Below are 17098 nucleotides of genomic sequence, written 5' to 3' on the forward strand. Positions count from 1 at the left end.
AAGCGTCTTACTTTGTTTGGAGCATTGTTGTGGTGAGCAGAGGCAAATCTAATCTTTACTCCCCACCTATTTCAGCCTTCATTTTTGCCATTCACGGGTGACTTGAGAGATGATTGGTCGAACGTCTGTGCTTTTGTTTGGATGATGCAATGATGCTAGAACGTCCCTTGTACATTCTTTCGTAAAGGAAACCCCCTATGCTCGCCATCTGTCCCACAGGAGGAGTTGCGGGAGCTGAGGCAGCAGCCCATTGACCCCCAGGCTGAACAAGAAATCATCGACAGCATTGGGGAGGTCTACTTCTCCAATGACTCCTTCGACATGGTGCAGCATGAACTGGAGGTCAGATACTCTGCGTGAACACCAGACTTTTAATTTTAAAACATTATTAATAGAGTTCGTCTTAAACCCCCCCCAAAAAAACAAACAAAATAAATAAATAACGATTTTATCAAACTCACCACATTTCAGCACTTTTGACAACATCAGCATTGAATTTGTGATGTGAATAAATATGGCTTACTGTGCATTGAGCCTCATCGGACTGGCAGGAGTAAAGCTCTTCCTCACCTGTCTCTTCCTCTTCTGCTGAGCTGCATGCATATCATTAAGGTCTAGATTGATGGATTGCATCTGCTCAACAGAAGAAAGGTGTGAAATCTCATTAGATTTATCTTGGTATTGCTACACCATCTGAAATGAGACTCCCAGTCAAGAGGAAAGTAATTACCTATCATGCTTTGGGTCTTGCTTTTTTTTTTTTATATCTTCCTTTGCTTGCAAAGTTTGTTTTTTGTGCTCTGTTTACTGACTCGTCTAATCTGATTCATGATCTGGCAAACTGTATTAATAGGTCACTTTGTGTTTTTATTTTTTTATGTTTACTTCTTTTGAACTGAAGATGAAAGATGCCTATCTTAAGTTTCAAACTAGTTCAAGCTTCTCAAAGACTCCTTTATGTTTTGTCCCAAAACTGTGATGCTGTCTCACTGTGGACTTTTCCTTGGGATCTGACTGAGCATGAAAAAATTCAATTTAGCTTTTTTTTTTAAATCAGATTTTGAAGTTTCAGTGCTATTAACAATGTAGGAAAATATGGCATCAACAATTGCTATTCTTGATGGTATGCTTTTTTTTTTGGTGTGATTTTTACTTTTATTTTTTTCTAGAAACTCCCACCAGAGCTGAACTTACAGGAGCTGGAGGAGTATAGAGATAAGCTTAAGAGACAACAAGCAGCAGTAAGTGTCTTTGTTTACTCATATTCACACTAAAAAAAAAAACCCTTCTGACCAACTTTATAAATTCAGAGGAGAAATAGTTTCTGCAGGCTTTTAAAGTATGAAGTGTTAAATGGATTCAACCTTCTTAGATTGCGTCACAACTGCCCTCACGGATTGTTCTGAGCTGTCTGCGGGCGAAAGATGGTCAAACCTGTATGGGGCACGCTGGTGGCCCCCTACAAAATATCAACAACTTTATCGAAATCTTGCAATTACACTGTTTCCATTAAGTCATAACTTTGCGAATAAACACAAACCAACTCATGTGACAATTTATTCAAAAACGCGGATGTTAGCAGTACTTTGATTTACAGCAGATACATTTAAAATGCATTGAAGACATAAAGAATGTTCAGAGTTCAGATTTATTTATTTTTAAGCTCTACAAAAGCATTGGTAAGCACCTCTCCATGTCTGGGTTCATGGGTCCTTTGGACTCTCTCTCGGTAAAGGAAGCTTCACTCCTGCAATGAAGGCGCTTTTCGCCACTTCGTCCGTGTCTCTGTGACCCACATTAGTTCGAGAGTGAAAAAAGAAACCCAGAATCCAATTGGAGCGCACTCGCTCCAGCTATGCCGGCCTGCTGCCTATGCAGCCTGCAGCAGCTTTCTGTCTGCTGTCCACCCAACGAGGGGGGGGCACCCGGTGTAGCGAGCACGATCGCTCCAGCCCCATGGGCCCTGTCACAGGCTGCTGACCTGTCCAGGGTGTGTCCCTCCTTCGCCCAACAGTAGCTGGGACAGTCTCCGCCATCCGAGCAGCCCCAGTGGGTTAAGAAGACGGATGCATTCGGGCCACCTGTGCAGAGCTGTTGGTCACGTGACTCATTTAATGAAAAAAGTTTCAATTGCAGTTTTGCGAAATATGTCCATTTCAATAGCTTCAAAACAACCCTCTCCAAGTGCAGAAAACTTATTTCAATAAATGTGATTTTTTTTCTTTTAAATTTACGTGTTTCCATTAAGAGAATTTATTAATGCAAATCTGATTTGCACAATTGCATAGTCAATGGTTGTGATATTAAGACGCATAAACAGTAGAGATTCATCAGCATATTTCTGAAGTTGGAAAACATTTTCTTTGTAGGTTGAGAAGAGTGTAGGTGTTGTGGAACACCTGTGGGACACTCTGAATGGGACATTGGGATATCACCGATACACACATTTTCTTAGCAATGAAGGACTCTAACCAGGTTAATGCATCAAGTTAAAGACTTCCTGCACAGTGCGTTTGTGGTGCAGAGGTAGAGACGTCAACCTCTCATCAGAAGATTGCAGGTTTGGTTCAAATTATCCTTGGGCAGGACACTGAACTCCATATTGGTCCTGGTGGTTATAGGTTGGACAAGGTGTTAGACAACAGAGCTGCAATCAGTCTGTGAATGTGTGTGTGCTTTGGTGATCGGGACAATGACTGTAAAGCACGTTAGGCCTACAAGGAAGGTAGAAAAGTGCTATACATATGCGCCATTTTAATTTTGACTCGCTGCAGGAGACCTACCCCGATCCTGGGACCTGCCTTTATGCCTACAATCATTGTAGTAATCCATTATTAACCTTTAAGTGTGCTTATTTTGAAATTCAGTTCCAAGATCAACTAATTAAGGTGAGAGCTTCTTAAATCATAAACCTTTGATCGGGTAGGTTTGTTGTTTTTGCGCTTTGTTGCGTTGGCTCTGTCCTCTTTTGCTTCATTATTTTAAAACGGTAAAGCTGTTCCCCCTCCACCCCAGTTTTCGCTTCCAAGAAGCCAAAAGAACCTTGTTGAGTGTAAGAGGCTTGACAGCACTCTGACCACCAAAGCAGTCATGCTGCTCTCTTATAAAGGCTGGATGTAAAGAAAAATAGATTACAGATTTCAGTCTGCACTCAGGAATTGAGTTCTTTGTTGTAAAACCTCCGTGGCAAGCAGAGTCCCAGGACATTATCTGCTGCGTTTCCTTCCTCGGCAGGTCCATATCCATAATTCCTGTTGGATCAGTCATATTCTATTTCTAGATGTATTAAGGAGACTAAGTTTCTTTTTTGTCAACCCTAATGGTCTACTGTAGCTTTTACCTCCCTTTCATGCTAGCTTTTTATTTTTTATTTTTTAAAGCTTCTGATTTTTTAAATCCTCTCATCTCCCCTCAAGGCTTTTTCGTTTTGCTCTTTTAGTCCCCTTCATTGAACCACTACTATCTGACATTTGTCCTTTTTCATGTGGTGCCTGTCGTCCACTCTCCCTGTTTTGACAGTTTTTGTTGTAGCCATCAAGGTGCCAGTTTACTTTTGTGGACTTTCTGCCTTCTGCGGTTGAAATCTCCAAGTTAGCCTTGCAAGAACACACAGGAACTGTCACACATGTCATCTCTGAAAAAGAAAGGAAGGTGTTGCTCTGCTTCTGTGTTTCTGCTTGTCAGCCTGCAGGCTTCTGCTGAGTCACGGTAATTGGTCCGGTGTGCTTTCTGCCTGAAAATCTAAAGTTAAGTTTGGTAGTGAGCTGATTAGAGTCGACCTACAGTCATTCCTGCACAACGTTGTCTTTCTCCAATACCGTGCCTCGATGGCTTCGGTAAAAGGATCATTCTTTTATTTATTTTTTGTTTGTTTCCACCGAGTTGTTTTGATTGAAATTTACTCCAGACTGGATTTTCGTTTGAGTTGTGTATCTTTTCCTCACATGATTTGATATGTATCTTGATACATGGTCCACAAACCGACACATAAAAGATTCAACTAATTTTGTAGTGATTCAATACAGTCCAATTCTATTACCATACAATCTAGATGTTTAATATTCATTTGGAATTTAAAACTATAAATGAAAATACCTTTTAACAGAGACAATTTTTTTTCTTATGGGCACTTTTTTATTTTAATCAACAAAAACTCTTTGACACAATACAGTAGCTTCAGACATATAAATGGGCATTTGTTGTTGTTTTTTTGACTATTTTTGTTCTTTGTGGTTAAAAAAAAGTCACTTTTTATTTACACAGATAATGTTTGAAGTGCTGTGAAAAAAGGGTACCCAAATTTTCACCCTCAGCCAATTGTAATTGACCAAACTTGATAGAAGCAACCTCGTGATTGGACGCCTTTTTGTTTGCACATAAAAAGACGGACAGCATAGAGCACAACAGGAAGAGAAATGAATAAAGTTAGCTGGAAACGGAGTATTCATTCACTATTTGCCAACATTATCTTGTTTGGATCTGTGGTTTTAAACCAATACTGCTGCTTCTCTTAGTACCATTTCAATTTTTGTTATCTGTATCCTTTACGTTTTAATTTGTTAAGTTTTTCCACTTTGCTTAAAATAAAATTCAACAGTTTTTATCATTAGAGAGAATTTGAAATAAAAGTCCAACTTTTAAAGATTGTTGTTTCCGTTATGGATCGCCGATATCCGGAGTCACACTGGAAACGCGCCGTCATTAAAATCTCCGACTCCGTCTCACTAAAGTGTAGCGCTCTCTTTTTTATTCACGTGTTTCCATGGTGACTCCGGAAATCGGCGATCTATTGCTGATCTATTACCTTTCTTTTTGTTTCTTTCTCAACCCACTTTGCATTATGAACCTACTTCGGTTGGTGCAAGTTAACGGCAATGACTTTGATCCTTTGGCATCAGCAAGAGTTTTTTTGTTTTTGCTGTTTTCTGTCCTTTGCGTTGACACTCTTTTGACCTTTTCATGTCAAACATTCACAAGCACACACCCTCTGACTCAAAAGTACTTTAGAATACTGCGGAATTAGGCTAAACTGCTTTTCCTCGCTGCTCAGGTCTAATGTAGCCATTTCTCCATGCTTTAAGCACTACTGAGAAAGGATGCATTCTTTCAGACAGTTCTTGGAACATTGGTATGCACGATGCTGTTATTCACATTTGCAAAACGGTTCAAATGGATGGAAAGGCTGTTTCATATCTTGGTTAATTATGATTATTCTTGATTAACACTGGATAATTTGGCATGGCTTTTAAACACAGCTCTCTGACTTCTTCTGCTTAACTGTTTAACTTAAATGACTACATTTTTTAAAGAAGATACAGAGGAAAAGAGGATATAGGAACTATAGATCTGCTTGGGTGGTCTCCATCTCATACAGCGTAACCTCTTTTTTCCCCGTTTGTTATTCTGAGGTCACAGGTCACTCTGCCTGAATTGCTTTATTTGTGGTATTTCATTTGTGAGCCACAAGGTCAAGTATAAGAAGAAGAGTGTTTGAAATGGCACAATGTTGAGGAGGTATATTCAGTTACCACAATAAAAAAAATAGGAGCAAAAACGTCAAAGTAGAAGCTGTTGTGGAGGACTACACATGAAATGAAACCGAGCAGATGTTTTTCTTTTTAAATGCAATTATTATTACTAATTTGTTAGTCTTTGTCTGTCTTTAAAGTGAAATTGCAGTTGTCATGCTGCTGTAGGGGGATAGCAATGATATATATATACCGGTATATATTTTTAATCTTTTTTGGGGGGATATATTTTTACTTTTTTGTTGTGTCTCATCATTTGTCCTCTTGCTTTGTAGGTTTCTAAAAGAGTTGCCGATCTCATTCTGGAGAAACAGCCTTCCTATGTTAAGGTGAGATTTCTGTGTAATCTTGAACCATAGTTACTGATCAAATTTATTTGCTAAAATAAATCCAATTGAATTTTCTTTAAAAAACTCAGGTTTTATAATATTTTCTTAATACCATTTTAAAACAACCAGGAATCAACATGCATGGAACGTTTTGTTGGTTCTTTCTTTTTGTGCATAAAACAGTCTCCAGTATTTTGCATTGTTGCAATCGTAACAACTTCAGAAAAAAATATTGCAATAATAAAAAATAAAAAAATTGGCAAGAATTAGGAAAAAAAATGATAGCAGAGTTGACAAAGTGGACCACACCCACTATGTGAGCATCCAACAGGTCAGACACACTTTCACTTTGCTGCTTTGTGCCTAATATTGTCAGCCAGATTAACTAACAAACGAGATAAAATTTCAAACGAGTACATTTTTGATAGTTCCCCCATGTTTTATTTTGTAATCTTTTTCTGATAAAGTAATTAGAAAGAACAAAATAGACGGGCAATATCGTGGTGAGCACATAAACAAAATGGACACGGATCATGTCTGCGATGCTTTTCAACTTCCAATTGCAGCTAATCTTAAAGTTTTCATGAGCAGCTGAGTTTAGTTTTTAGTTTCTTGCTTTTTTAGCTCTTAAAAAACATTAGAACGAAAATCACAGTAAAGATTTGAATAAAGATCACCTTTGTTTGTTTTTTTTAATTGAAAGCAATACACCTCAATAGTTATCAGATGTAAAGGGAAAGTTTCATTTTCTCTTTTTTGCCAGACTGTTTTCACTTGATAGAGGGAACTACCGAGCGGTTGATTTTTAAAAAAAATAAAAGCTCTTAAATTATAATTTATTCAAATACAAAATAGTAAATTTATTTTATAAACAGAAAGAGATGCAAGTGTTTAGTCCAAGTCTTTTAACTGAACCAGTTGTTTTTAAATATTTTCTATATTGAATAGAAAAATTCATGTTCAGACTTAGCATTTTTGAAAAATGGAGGTTAGAATTTGATTTTAGCAAATACAAAAAAGGAAAAAATTTTAGGGTTGCTGAACAATATACACATTTAGCTAAAAACTATCATAAACTAAAATAAGTCATTTCATGGAAATATTTGAAACCTTTTTTAAAAAGAATTTTTTTGCTTCAAACATTAGAAGAATTACTAAAACCTTAGACATTGTTTCTTTTTATTTAAAATGTAACTTTTTAACAAATATAATACATATCATTTTTGTATACAAATAATAAGCATGGCGCTATCAAGTAATTGTCCTAGATTTACAGTAACTTAAAAAAAATTGCATGTAAAAAAATCCAGACAAAATCTTACAGGGACAAATTAAATACATGTACAGATTACAGAAAAGTACATGTATAGCCTATTTTCCATTGAATGGTATGTTACGGTAACGGTACGGTACAGTTTAGACGGGTCCAGGCAATTCAGGTGAGTGTTTTCACTCAACGTTGTATCTTCATGGAGCATGTGAGGGTGTAGACCAATTCCTTTGTGTCATAGTAGTGCGACTAGAGCAAAAGCAAAGCTATCAATAACAACAACAATGGAGCCAGGAGCTCATTTTTTTCCCACTTGGCTTTTGGTGCTTTGTAGGTCTGCACAATATATTGAAAATTTTTTGTTATTGCGATATCAAGCTGTGTAATATGCATATCGCAAAAGATGGAGAAAATTGCAATAAACGGTTTCCTTAAATTTGCCAAAACAATCTTATGGCAGCTTGAATTATTTAACAAATCAAATAAATCCACTTATGCATTTTACGAATTGGATGGACTCCTTCTTTGTTAGATGTTTGCCTACTATGTAGACTTGAGTCATTTGGAGTATAATTAAAGTTATGTTGACTCTTGTTTAAATGAAACTGTTGCAAAGGAAATTGCAACAGTTTCATTGTTTGGTTTTGGTTGTTTTTCTATTTGTTCATATACCGCAAGTTATACCGTCATTGCAATGTCGATCACTAACATCGCATTCATGATTTTTATGATGTTATGTTTACTTTACAATTACTGGTATGAAGCCCACTGAGACGACTATTGTTGTAATATTGGGCTATATAAATAAAATTCAATTGAATTGAACAATGACAGGTTGTAGCCTTTACCTTAAAGGTCACAGGTTACAGATGCGTTTCTGTTTAATCTGCATGTTTCAATGTTCTTGTTTTCTTCATTTCCTTCTTATAAATGTGTTTATCTTTATATACATCAGTTGTAAGTTCAGGCCATTGACTAATTTTAACATGCCACTTTAAGGCACTTTTCTAGCACCAGGAAGCTTTCCAATTTCTTTCTTTCAAAAATGTGAGATGAATTCTTTCATCTTATGATGCATGCCCACCCTTGCTTTGAACCTTTGACCGGATATGCTTTAATAAATTTTGTCCTGTCAGAAATGGTAGATATTGTTGAGGTCTACAGTCACCAATGGTACTTAAGTTGAAGATGGAGCTTTATACTCTGAACCTGTGACGTAGTAAATGGATTTAATTTAAGAAAATGTAATTTAAAATGACTTTGCAAGTCATTTTCCACTGATGTGCAGACTGTCATTTCCTCTGTTTATTGTATGGCTCAGTGTTGTAGCTTTGGTTCTACACTGAAATGATGAGTTGTTATTTTATATATATATATATATTAGGGTTGTGCCGATGGGTGACTGACATCCCGATGGAGAGACACCATCGTGATGCCACGCCCCCGCCAGGCTGCGAGTAGACACCATAAGCCGCGGTGACATGTGCAAAATATCTTGATCGGATCAATGGTTGGATTAGAATCCAACCGTGTACATGGGCCCAGAAAAATGTTTTCAGAATATAAGAAACGTTCACATGGGTCACACTTTCGGTCGGAAGAAATCTTTCGCAGATGCGCAGAAGGGTTTGAAAAAACGGAATGACTGAAGATATGACTTCCGCCGAGCGGCTATATACATTGACATGTCAGCTCCGTAATATACGAGACGATCTTCTAAACGTGCTTTTAATAATGTTACGATTATTATGAAACACCTGTTCGCCTGTTTTAATTTTAATCCGTCTGGTCAGCGCTTTTTCTGTTGAAGAGCGGAGCCGGAAAGAAGCCGGAATTAGCAGTATGCTAACACAGGCTAACAAACTTTAGCTTTGGGTGGTGCTGCAATCTGCATCCTGGCTGCACGTAAACATGTGGAAATAACATCAGCCTTTATTTTGTCGGGACGCGACTCGAAACACAAATCCACGTGATTGTTTGAACGGTTTCTAAGGACTGAGCGACATTTCTGCTTTGAAGCTCACACCGCCGCTTTGTGTGTGTGCTGACGATCCGAGCTGTGCAGACACACACTTTTAGACCCGGTTCTGAGTTCGGTAGCTTGTTCCCCTAGAGCTCCGGGACGGATCGCAGTCCTAAATCTCCCACACATACCCCTCATGTAACAAAGCACCCCCCCCCCCCCTTCCCCTCAAACACAAAGCTGTAAGTCTGCGCTCCGCCGGTCCACTTGACTTGTTAAGTGCGGGAGCGGACCACTTCTTTTCTATTTTGTTTGTTACTTTTTATTTGTTAAAGTCATTTCCCTCAGTTTATACTGGATCATCGCGGATGAGTTATTAGTTGGGAAATAAAATAAATAAAGTAATAAAGTAAAATAACAAATAGCAATTTTACAAGACCGAAAAATTAAAAATAGCCCCCCCTACTTCGATATCATCGTCCATACCGATGGTTGACAGCAAACATCGTCAACGGCCAATTTAAGGGACATCGCCCAGCCCTAATATATATGTACACATGTATCTATGTATGTGTATATATGTATATATATATATATATAGGTATATATATATATATATATATATATATATATATGGGTATACCTAAATACCTGCAACGAGTAAGGCAAGTCCTAAGAAGCCAGCTCAATGGCAAAAATAAGACCCGGGCAATAAACAGCTATGCACTGCCAGTTATCAGATACCCTGCAGGAATAATAAGATGGCCAAAGGAAGAGATACAGACCACGGATGTTAAAACACGAAAGCTCCTCACCATGCATGGAGGATTCCATCCCAAATCCAGCACCCTGAGACTGTATGCTAGCCGCAAGGAAGGAGGCCGAGGACTAGTGAGAGTAGAAGCCACTATCCAGGATGAAACATCCAAGATGCATGAGTACATCAAGCTCAAGGCCCCAACTGACAGTGTGCTCAGTGAATGTCTCAGGCAATGGAGAGCAGAGAGGATACAGAGCTGGAGGACAGATCCTCATGGGAGGACAAACCCCTGCATGGGATGTACCGCCGGACCATAACTGAAGTGGCTGATATCAAGAAGTCCTATCAATGGCTTGAAAGGGCTGGCCTACAGGACAGCACCGAAGCACTCATCCTGGCAGCCCAGGAACAAGCCCTGAGCACCAGAGCAATAGAGGCTCAGATCTACCACTCCAGACAAGACCCAAGGTGAAGGCTGTGCAAAGAGGCGCCTGAAACAATCCAGCACATAACTGCAAGGTGTAAGATGCTGGCCGGGAAAAGCATACATGGAGCGCCACAATCAAGTGGCTGGAATAATGTACAGGATCATGTGTGCAGAATATGGACTGGAAACCCCAAGGTCAAAATGGGAAACGGTGGTAGAGAATGAGAGGGCAAAGATCCTGTGGGACCTCCAGATCCAGACTGATAGGATGGTAATGGCGAACCAACCAGACATTGTTGTGGTGGATAAAGAACAGAGGAAAGCCGTTGTGGTGGATGTGGCAGTGCCAAGCGATGGGAACATAAGGAAGAAGGAACATGAGAAACTGGAGAAATACCAGGAACTCCGATAAGAATTGGAGAAAGCCTGGAAAGTGAAGATGACAGTGGTGCCTGTGGTAAGTGGGGCACTCGGGGCAGTAACCCCCAAGCTGGAGGAGTGGCTACAACAGATACCTGGAAAGACCTCAGACCTCTCAGTTTAGAAAAGCGCAGTGCTAGGAACAGCTAAGATACTGCGCAGGACCCTCAAGCTCCCAGGCCTCTGGTAGAGGACCGAACTTGGAGGAAAAACCACCTGCGGAGGGTGAGAGGGGCGTTTTTATATATATAGCAAAGACTTTAGCAACACGTAAGGGTAAATATGGGACTGTGCAAAGGTCACCTTAGTGGGGGGTCTTGCATATCATCTGCACACCCCATGTGTGCATGCAACAATCGCATTTGGCCACTAAGGGTGGTGTAAGGACACCGTACGATAGCATCAATGTGTTCAACTGACATTTGCCTTACAAATACTTCGCAATAAACTTACCACACTCACAACAATGGTACATTCCACTTTAATGGTGTCCCTTGAGATGGCCGTACGAGCCTCAAGGGAACTGGAAGACACACCTGTATAACCATTAAGACGCGGCCAATCCTCTGTATGATCGTCCATGGGCCCGGACAACCCAAAAACCTGAAGTATGTACATGTGACTAAGGCTCACAATTTATACTAGAATAAAACGCCTCCTCAATGTTTACCTTCCTTAGGGAGTTGCACTTTTATATTATAGTGTCCATATATTGTTAAGGCGTTTAAGCGTTTTTAGCTCCCCAGAAAAGCATCACACAGTGAATGTCCCTACAGAGAAAACCCAGTTTAAGTAAGCTTTGTTAATGTTCTTTGAAAAGATCAAGATCTTCGTCAACGCTGGAGATCATGAGGGCAGATTGGCTTGAATGAAAGTATTGATGTTGTGCCCTCAGCTGAAGTGCCTCTTTGTTGTTGTTGCGGTTGTTTTTTTGAAATTTTTTACTGCCGTTATAAATGAATTTTTATCACATCCTTATTTACTGCTGAAAGGTTAATGTTATTTTCTCTGACAGTGTTATTAGGGTTTATTTGCAAACAATGAATCTTTTTTTTGAAAGAGTGGTGAAGCAACTGCAAGCAATACCGTCATCGTAATATTGATCACTAACATTGCATGTCGCGAATTTTCCTTATATCGTGCAGCCCTACTGCTTTGTATATACAAGTCATTTAATGTTGTTTGAGAGAAGATTGCGAGTGGCAAAGAGGGATACAGCCAAAATAGGGGTTTGGATGGTTTGGCACTTTCTTTTGTCGTTCCGTTAATTTTTTCTTTGGACCTGCAACCAACAGGGCCCCAAAAAAATGAGTCAATTTTATAATCGAAACGCTCAAAATATCAGACCGTACTGTATCATATGGCTCAGTGGAAACGGGGCCTATGTGTTTGTTTGATTAATGGTTTTTGAATGAATACTCTTTTTGATTGAGGAACCTCAAAACAGAGGCAAAGGTCTGCCTTTGTTTTTTGCTACAGTAGGTCTCTATATTTATCACCATTGTGTTCCAGTCATCTCTGCTTTACTTTTGACTTAACTGGATCAGAGGATTCTAGACTCTGATTGAACTTATCAGACTCAGGCAATCGAGGACAAGTAGAGCAGGGCCATCTAAATTCTGTATAAAATGTCACTTTTCTCTTCAGAGTTATGTTTCTTCTCTTCTTTGGTAGTTTCATCAGAGAGGTTTAGGTCTCAGCAGCTCACATCTGATGATTGACAGCTTTAACAAGTGTGGTGTTTAGGGAAACTGCTCTAAGATTACTTAAATTGTTAAGTCTTCTGAAGGTCAGTCTGCTAAAAGGGACTGATCTAAAATTTCGTGAACCTTTGGCCAACTCTTCAAAATGAAGATAATTACCAAACCTATTAGCAGACTTTTTAGGTTTTGTGAAGTATTTTTTCTTGATCTTTCTGTCTTAAGCCACATTCTCTGTCTGCTTATGCCATGCAGAGTTTGAAGTTCACTCCATTTTCCACATTTAATGTTCACCATTTAGTTTTCTGTGAACCGCAGAGTCAGGGGAAACTTTTTTGATTCACCGATTTTTGTACGTTTTCCCAGTGGTTAAGAAATGACTAGTCTATAATTTTTATTTGTGTTTTTTTTAACAGTTAGACACATAACAATAGAAAATGAACTAAAAACAAAGTTGTAAACTATATTGATGCATTCAAGCCCTTACAAATCAGCAAGATTGTGGCAACAAGGTTTCTTTTAAATGGTTAAATTAGCTGAGATTAGGCACACTCTTCAATGGTAATCACTTCATCTCAGCTTCTTTCCTATATGGAGGACATCCATCCCATCCACAGAAGCAACAAATCAACCTATCCCAATTCCAAAGTCTTAAGCATGGTCAATCACTAAAAGCTGTCCAATATTATTAAGAACAAAATTATAGACTTTTACGAGGCTGGAAAGAGCTTCAAGGTCATTGCCAAGAAGCTTAGTTGAAGAGCGATTACATGCAAATGATAGCTTCACAAAACAACTATTTATACTCTTGGCTTATTCATGCAGGGCTTTACCTCGTAGACTTTGAGTAAACAGGAGAATTGTGAGGAATCTGCTTGAACCTACAGAAAATAATTTCTCAACTATCTCATGCCAGCTTGAACCAAATTAATCAAGAAAACAACTGGTAACACACTGAAATCATACTGTACCAACAAGATCCTCCTACCCAAAAAACGAAATAAAGGGCTTCGAAGCGCTTTGTGTTACACAAAATAATGAAATACACAGAATACCCTCAACCCACATGACCCTTCTGCACCTGAAAAAAATGAACTATAAACATTTCTTATTGTATACCTGCTGTTTTTTTGCAACATCCAAAATGGCATTAATCCTTGAGATTCGTCCTTAACATATATTTAACTTAACAAATATATTTAATCAGACATCTCTGCTGAAAACACTGAGCAAATGGGGTCCACACTGCCATTTCCTTCTGCCCCAGTATTGTTATAACACATCAGACAACACATAAATTACACAGACACAAGTATTTCTTAGTGCTTGAAACTGTAGACCACTAGGCATCTAATATAATTCATAACTGTGTGAGCTGTCTCAGTACCCCTCAGGGGACACTTGCATTAAGAAACATGATCTGATTGCCTCAAGTGGAAGATGATGCGGAAGCCAGAGCCATGACTTTTGATTCATTTAGAATGCTTTATTACTAATTCATAATGTGTATGATTCAGCTGCCAGCTTTCTTCTCTATTATTAATACCTCTACATTTTCAAACTGTTGCACTATTTAACTCAACAACTTTAAGGTGTAACTAACTTAAACTGCGCTAACATTAAACCGGTGGGTAATTCTGGGTGAATTAATCAATTTTCCACTTGAAAATTAAGAAATTAAAACAATATCCTCAAACTTTCTTGAATTTAACTTGTAAACAAAAAATCCCTTTGCTTGAAGTTATATTAATTGCATTGGGTGGCCGCGACAACCCCCACTTAACATAATTGTGTCAAAATTGAATTTGTTTTTGAATTTTTTTTTTTAATTTCCAGGAGAAGAAAACAAGCGATTTATAGTTTCTGCTTTTGATTTTGTTTTTTGATGGCATTTTGGCCTCTGTTACTGGAATTCCCATCTGGGTTTTGCCTAAAAAGAGTAAAAAGAAAAAGTAAAAATTATTTGAGATTGTTATGTCCTTCTTCAGAGAGGAGGGAGAAATGTGCAACATAAAGAAAATAATGATTACGGGGCGGGGATAAGGTTGGCCACACAGCCGTTTATTTGGTGACACATAAAAATCAAAGGGAACTACCGGTAATGGGAAATAACTAACAGCACGCCAATGGGGGAATAATTAATAGTATAACTTAAATTCTCAGGCTTTATAGCAAGACACCAAAGACAGAAATGCAAAACTCCAAATTACTCAAAATGCAAACAAAAGACCACAAGAGTAAGATGTAACGTAGATGTAACGTAAAGACAAAACCAGAATCAAACTAAGGGGGAAACCAGAGGCTTTCTCAAGCTAAGGCCAGGCAGATGGCAGGGGCAGGCTGAAGGAACAAATTCCCACTCAGGAATGCAGGACTTCTGCAGGAGCTAGAACACAAATACTTACACTCACCCAAAAGAAGCAGACACTACCAGGGGTCGTAATAGAGATCAAATGCAGTTTTTTTTTAATTTGTACATGTTTTAAATGCAGCTCTTACTTAATGTGAATGTGAAATGGCCTCAGTGCTCCACATGAACAGAATGAAGTCACTAAATGTCACAAACCATATTAGCCATTACAAGTTTGTCTTTGTTTATGCCCAAAAAATCTTAAATCTAAAAATTGTTTCTCTGTTTTGTTGATCCTTCCTATCATATTTTTTCAATAAGCTTTCTTGCACTTTAGATTTTTGACAACAGTGATGTAAAAGTCTGATCAGTGGGACATGTCTGTACACAATGAGGGTGTAATGATACAATCAAATATTGATGTGTATAGGATCAAATATTGACGATTTGAAGTGGCAAAGCTTGTGTTTGAGAAAATGTCATTTTGCCACTTGGATTGTTGAAATTGTTTGTGAAACTCGTAATGGTGTTGCTTTAGAGATTTTTCCTTTAGAAAAATTTTAAAATTAATATAAAACCTAGAAAATGTGTTTGAATTAAACAACTGAAAAATAAAACTTTTTTGAATACATAATTGGACAGACTTTCCAGCAATTTTCCTTAAGAGTTGTGGAGCTTTGGCTGCCATTAATAGACCAAAGTCAGAGTGGAGAGCCCCATCAGAAGCATAATGAAAATATGAAAGCAAAGTGTGGAACAAGAGGTCAGTGGGTAGTTAATGTTTTGCAAGGTGATGGATGAGAACACTCATGATTATGCAGAAATCGAAAGCCTTTAAAATAAGCTTCTTTGTGACATATTTCGGCTGAAGTCCTCCTCCTTGGAAACTTCCCGATGCAGCGATTGCAGACATCGTGCGAGACGAGTAACATGACCTGACTTTATGTTGGACATCTAATTGGTGTGTGGTGCACACGAGCTTACAATGTCCTTTGTGTTTGACTCCATAATTGAATGTAGTCAAAGCCAACAAACTGTATTATTTTTCTGCTTAAACCTGTATGACCATTGGTTTGGGATTTTTGCATTAAATGTGCATGAATACTCCTGTAAGCTGATTATATTGGCTGTGTCTCAGGTTATTTGTACTTCGTGGTTTAGGCTGGTAGCCCATAACTTTACGTTTTTTAGGAGTTTTTCCTTACCGCAAAGGAGGGTCTAAGGGCAAGGATGCCCAATTCAGTTTAGTCTGTTTAGTTAGTTTAGTTTAGAATGTACCTATTGAATTCCATGTGTTCATGATTCTTATGATGTTATGTTTACTTTACAATTACTGGTATGAAGCCCACTGAGACTATGGAGTCCTATACTGTTCATAATTAAATAAATAAATATTAAATTAAATAAATAAATATGACCTCATGCAAATACACAATAAACCAATAAATCTCTCATAAATATATAAAAAGATCATGAAATTGTGAAAAACCTGCACACTGATTTTTAAATTAGCCATTTTATTACCCAATATATTTCATTTCGGCTTTAAAAACCTGTTCATTATTTTAAAACAGCATTTTAAAATATTCATTTTTAATCATGTTGAATATTATTATAATTCTGTCTTTTTTCAGAAGCTCGTATTTCAAAATCAATATTTTCCTAAGTAGCTTTGTTTTTATTTCATGTTGCTGTTTTTCACAATGGCTTATTTATTTCATGAAGAGCTTTTTCAGGAGAATGAGTCTCTGTCAATCAGTGAAAGTGGGCGGGATCTAAACGCTCATTGGCTCATCCATGGAAATCGACTCATATTCCTCGATACCCGTTCAGCGGTGTGCCAGTCAGAGAGATTACATGTTTCAGTGATATCCGTGCGGCTTTGGTTACATTAGAGATCAAATAGAAACAAACTATTTGTCTGCTGCAGAAGAAGCAAACTTGAACGACTCTGTTTTTGTAGTTTGAGGGTTTGTGTGGACCAAACCACAGAGGAGCTCCGGTCGTCCACCTCTTGAAGGCCCCGGTTGAAACACTCCTCATTCTTACACTATTCACTCAGAGCTCACATCGTGCCTGATCTCGGCTCGCAGGAGGTGAGCTGGCGGACCGACAATCAGACCAGGCAGCTACACAAAGCGGAACAAGCCTGCTCATGCCTCCTGAACCTTATTTTTCTATTTTCAATGAGACACTGATTATAATCAGGTCCTCTGATTTTATTTTTCCCTCTCAGGGAAAATGTTGAACCTTTCCTGCGATGACGTTTCTGACATCTTAACACTCTCCATGTGCATTGTGCATCCATGCATTGTGACTGATATAAGCACAATCAACTGCTCCATGTGGCT

At 38.4% G+C, this 17098-nt stretch overlaps 1 protein-coding gene across 1 annotated transcript in view; it reads left to right on the forward strand.

The window, feature by feature from the left end:
• The window catches only part of vps50 (VPS50, EARP/GARPII complex subunit), a 126102-nt gene that overhangs the window by 10268 nt on the left and 98736 nt on the right, over nt 1-17098 (forward strand). Inside the window, exons 3-5 of the mRNA XM_023959805.1 lie at nt 220-342; nt 1170-1241; nt 5804-5857. Of these exons, the coding sequence (XP_023815573.1) occupies nt 220-342; nt 1170-1241; nt 5804-5857 (249 nt within the window). The remainder of the gene's footprint in view (nt 1-219; nt 343-1169; nt 1242-5803; nt 5858-17098) is intronic.

Source organism: Oryzias latipes, chromosome 11 (assembly GCF_002234675.1).
Source record: "Oryzias latipes chromosome 11, ASM223467v1".
Taxonomy (NCBI): Eukaryota; Metazoa; Chordata; class Actinopteri; order Beloniformes; family Adrianichthyidae; genus Oryzias; species Oryzias latipes.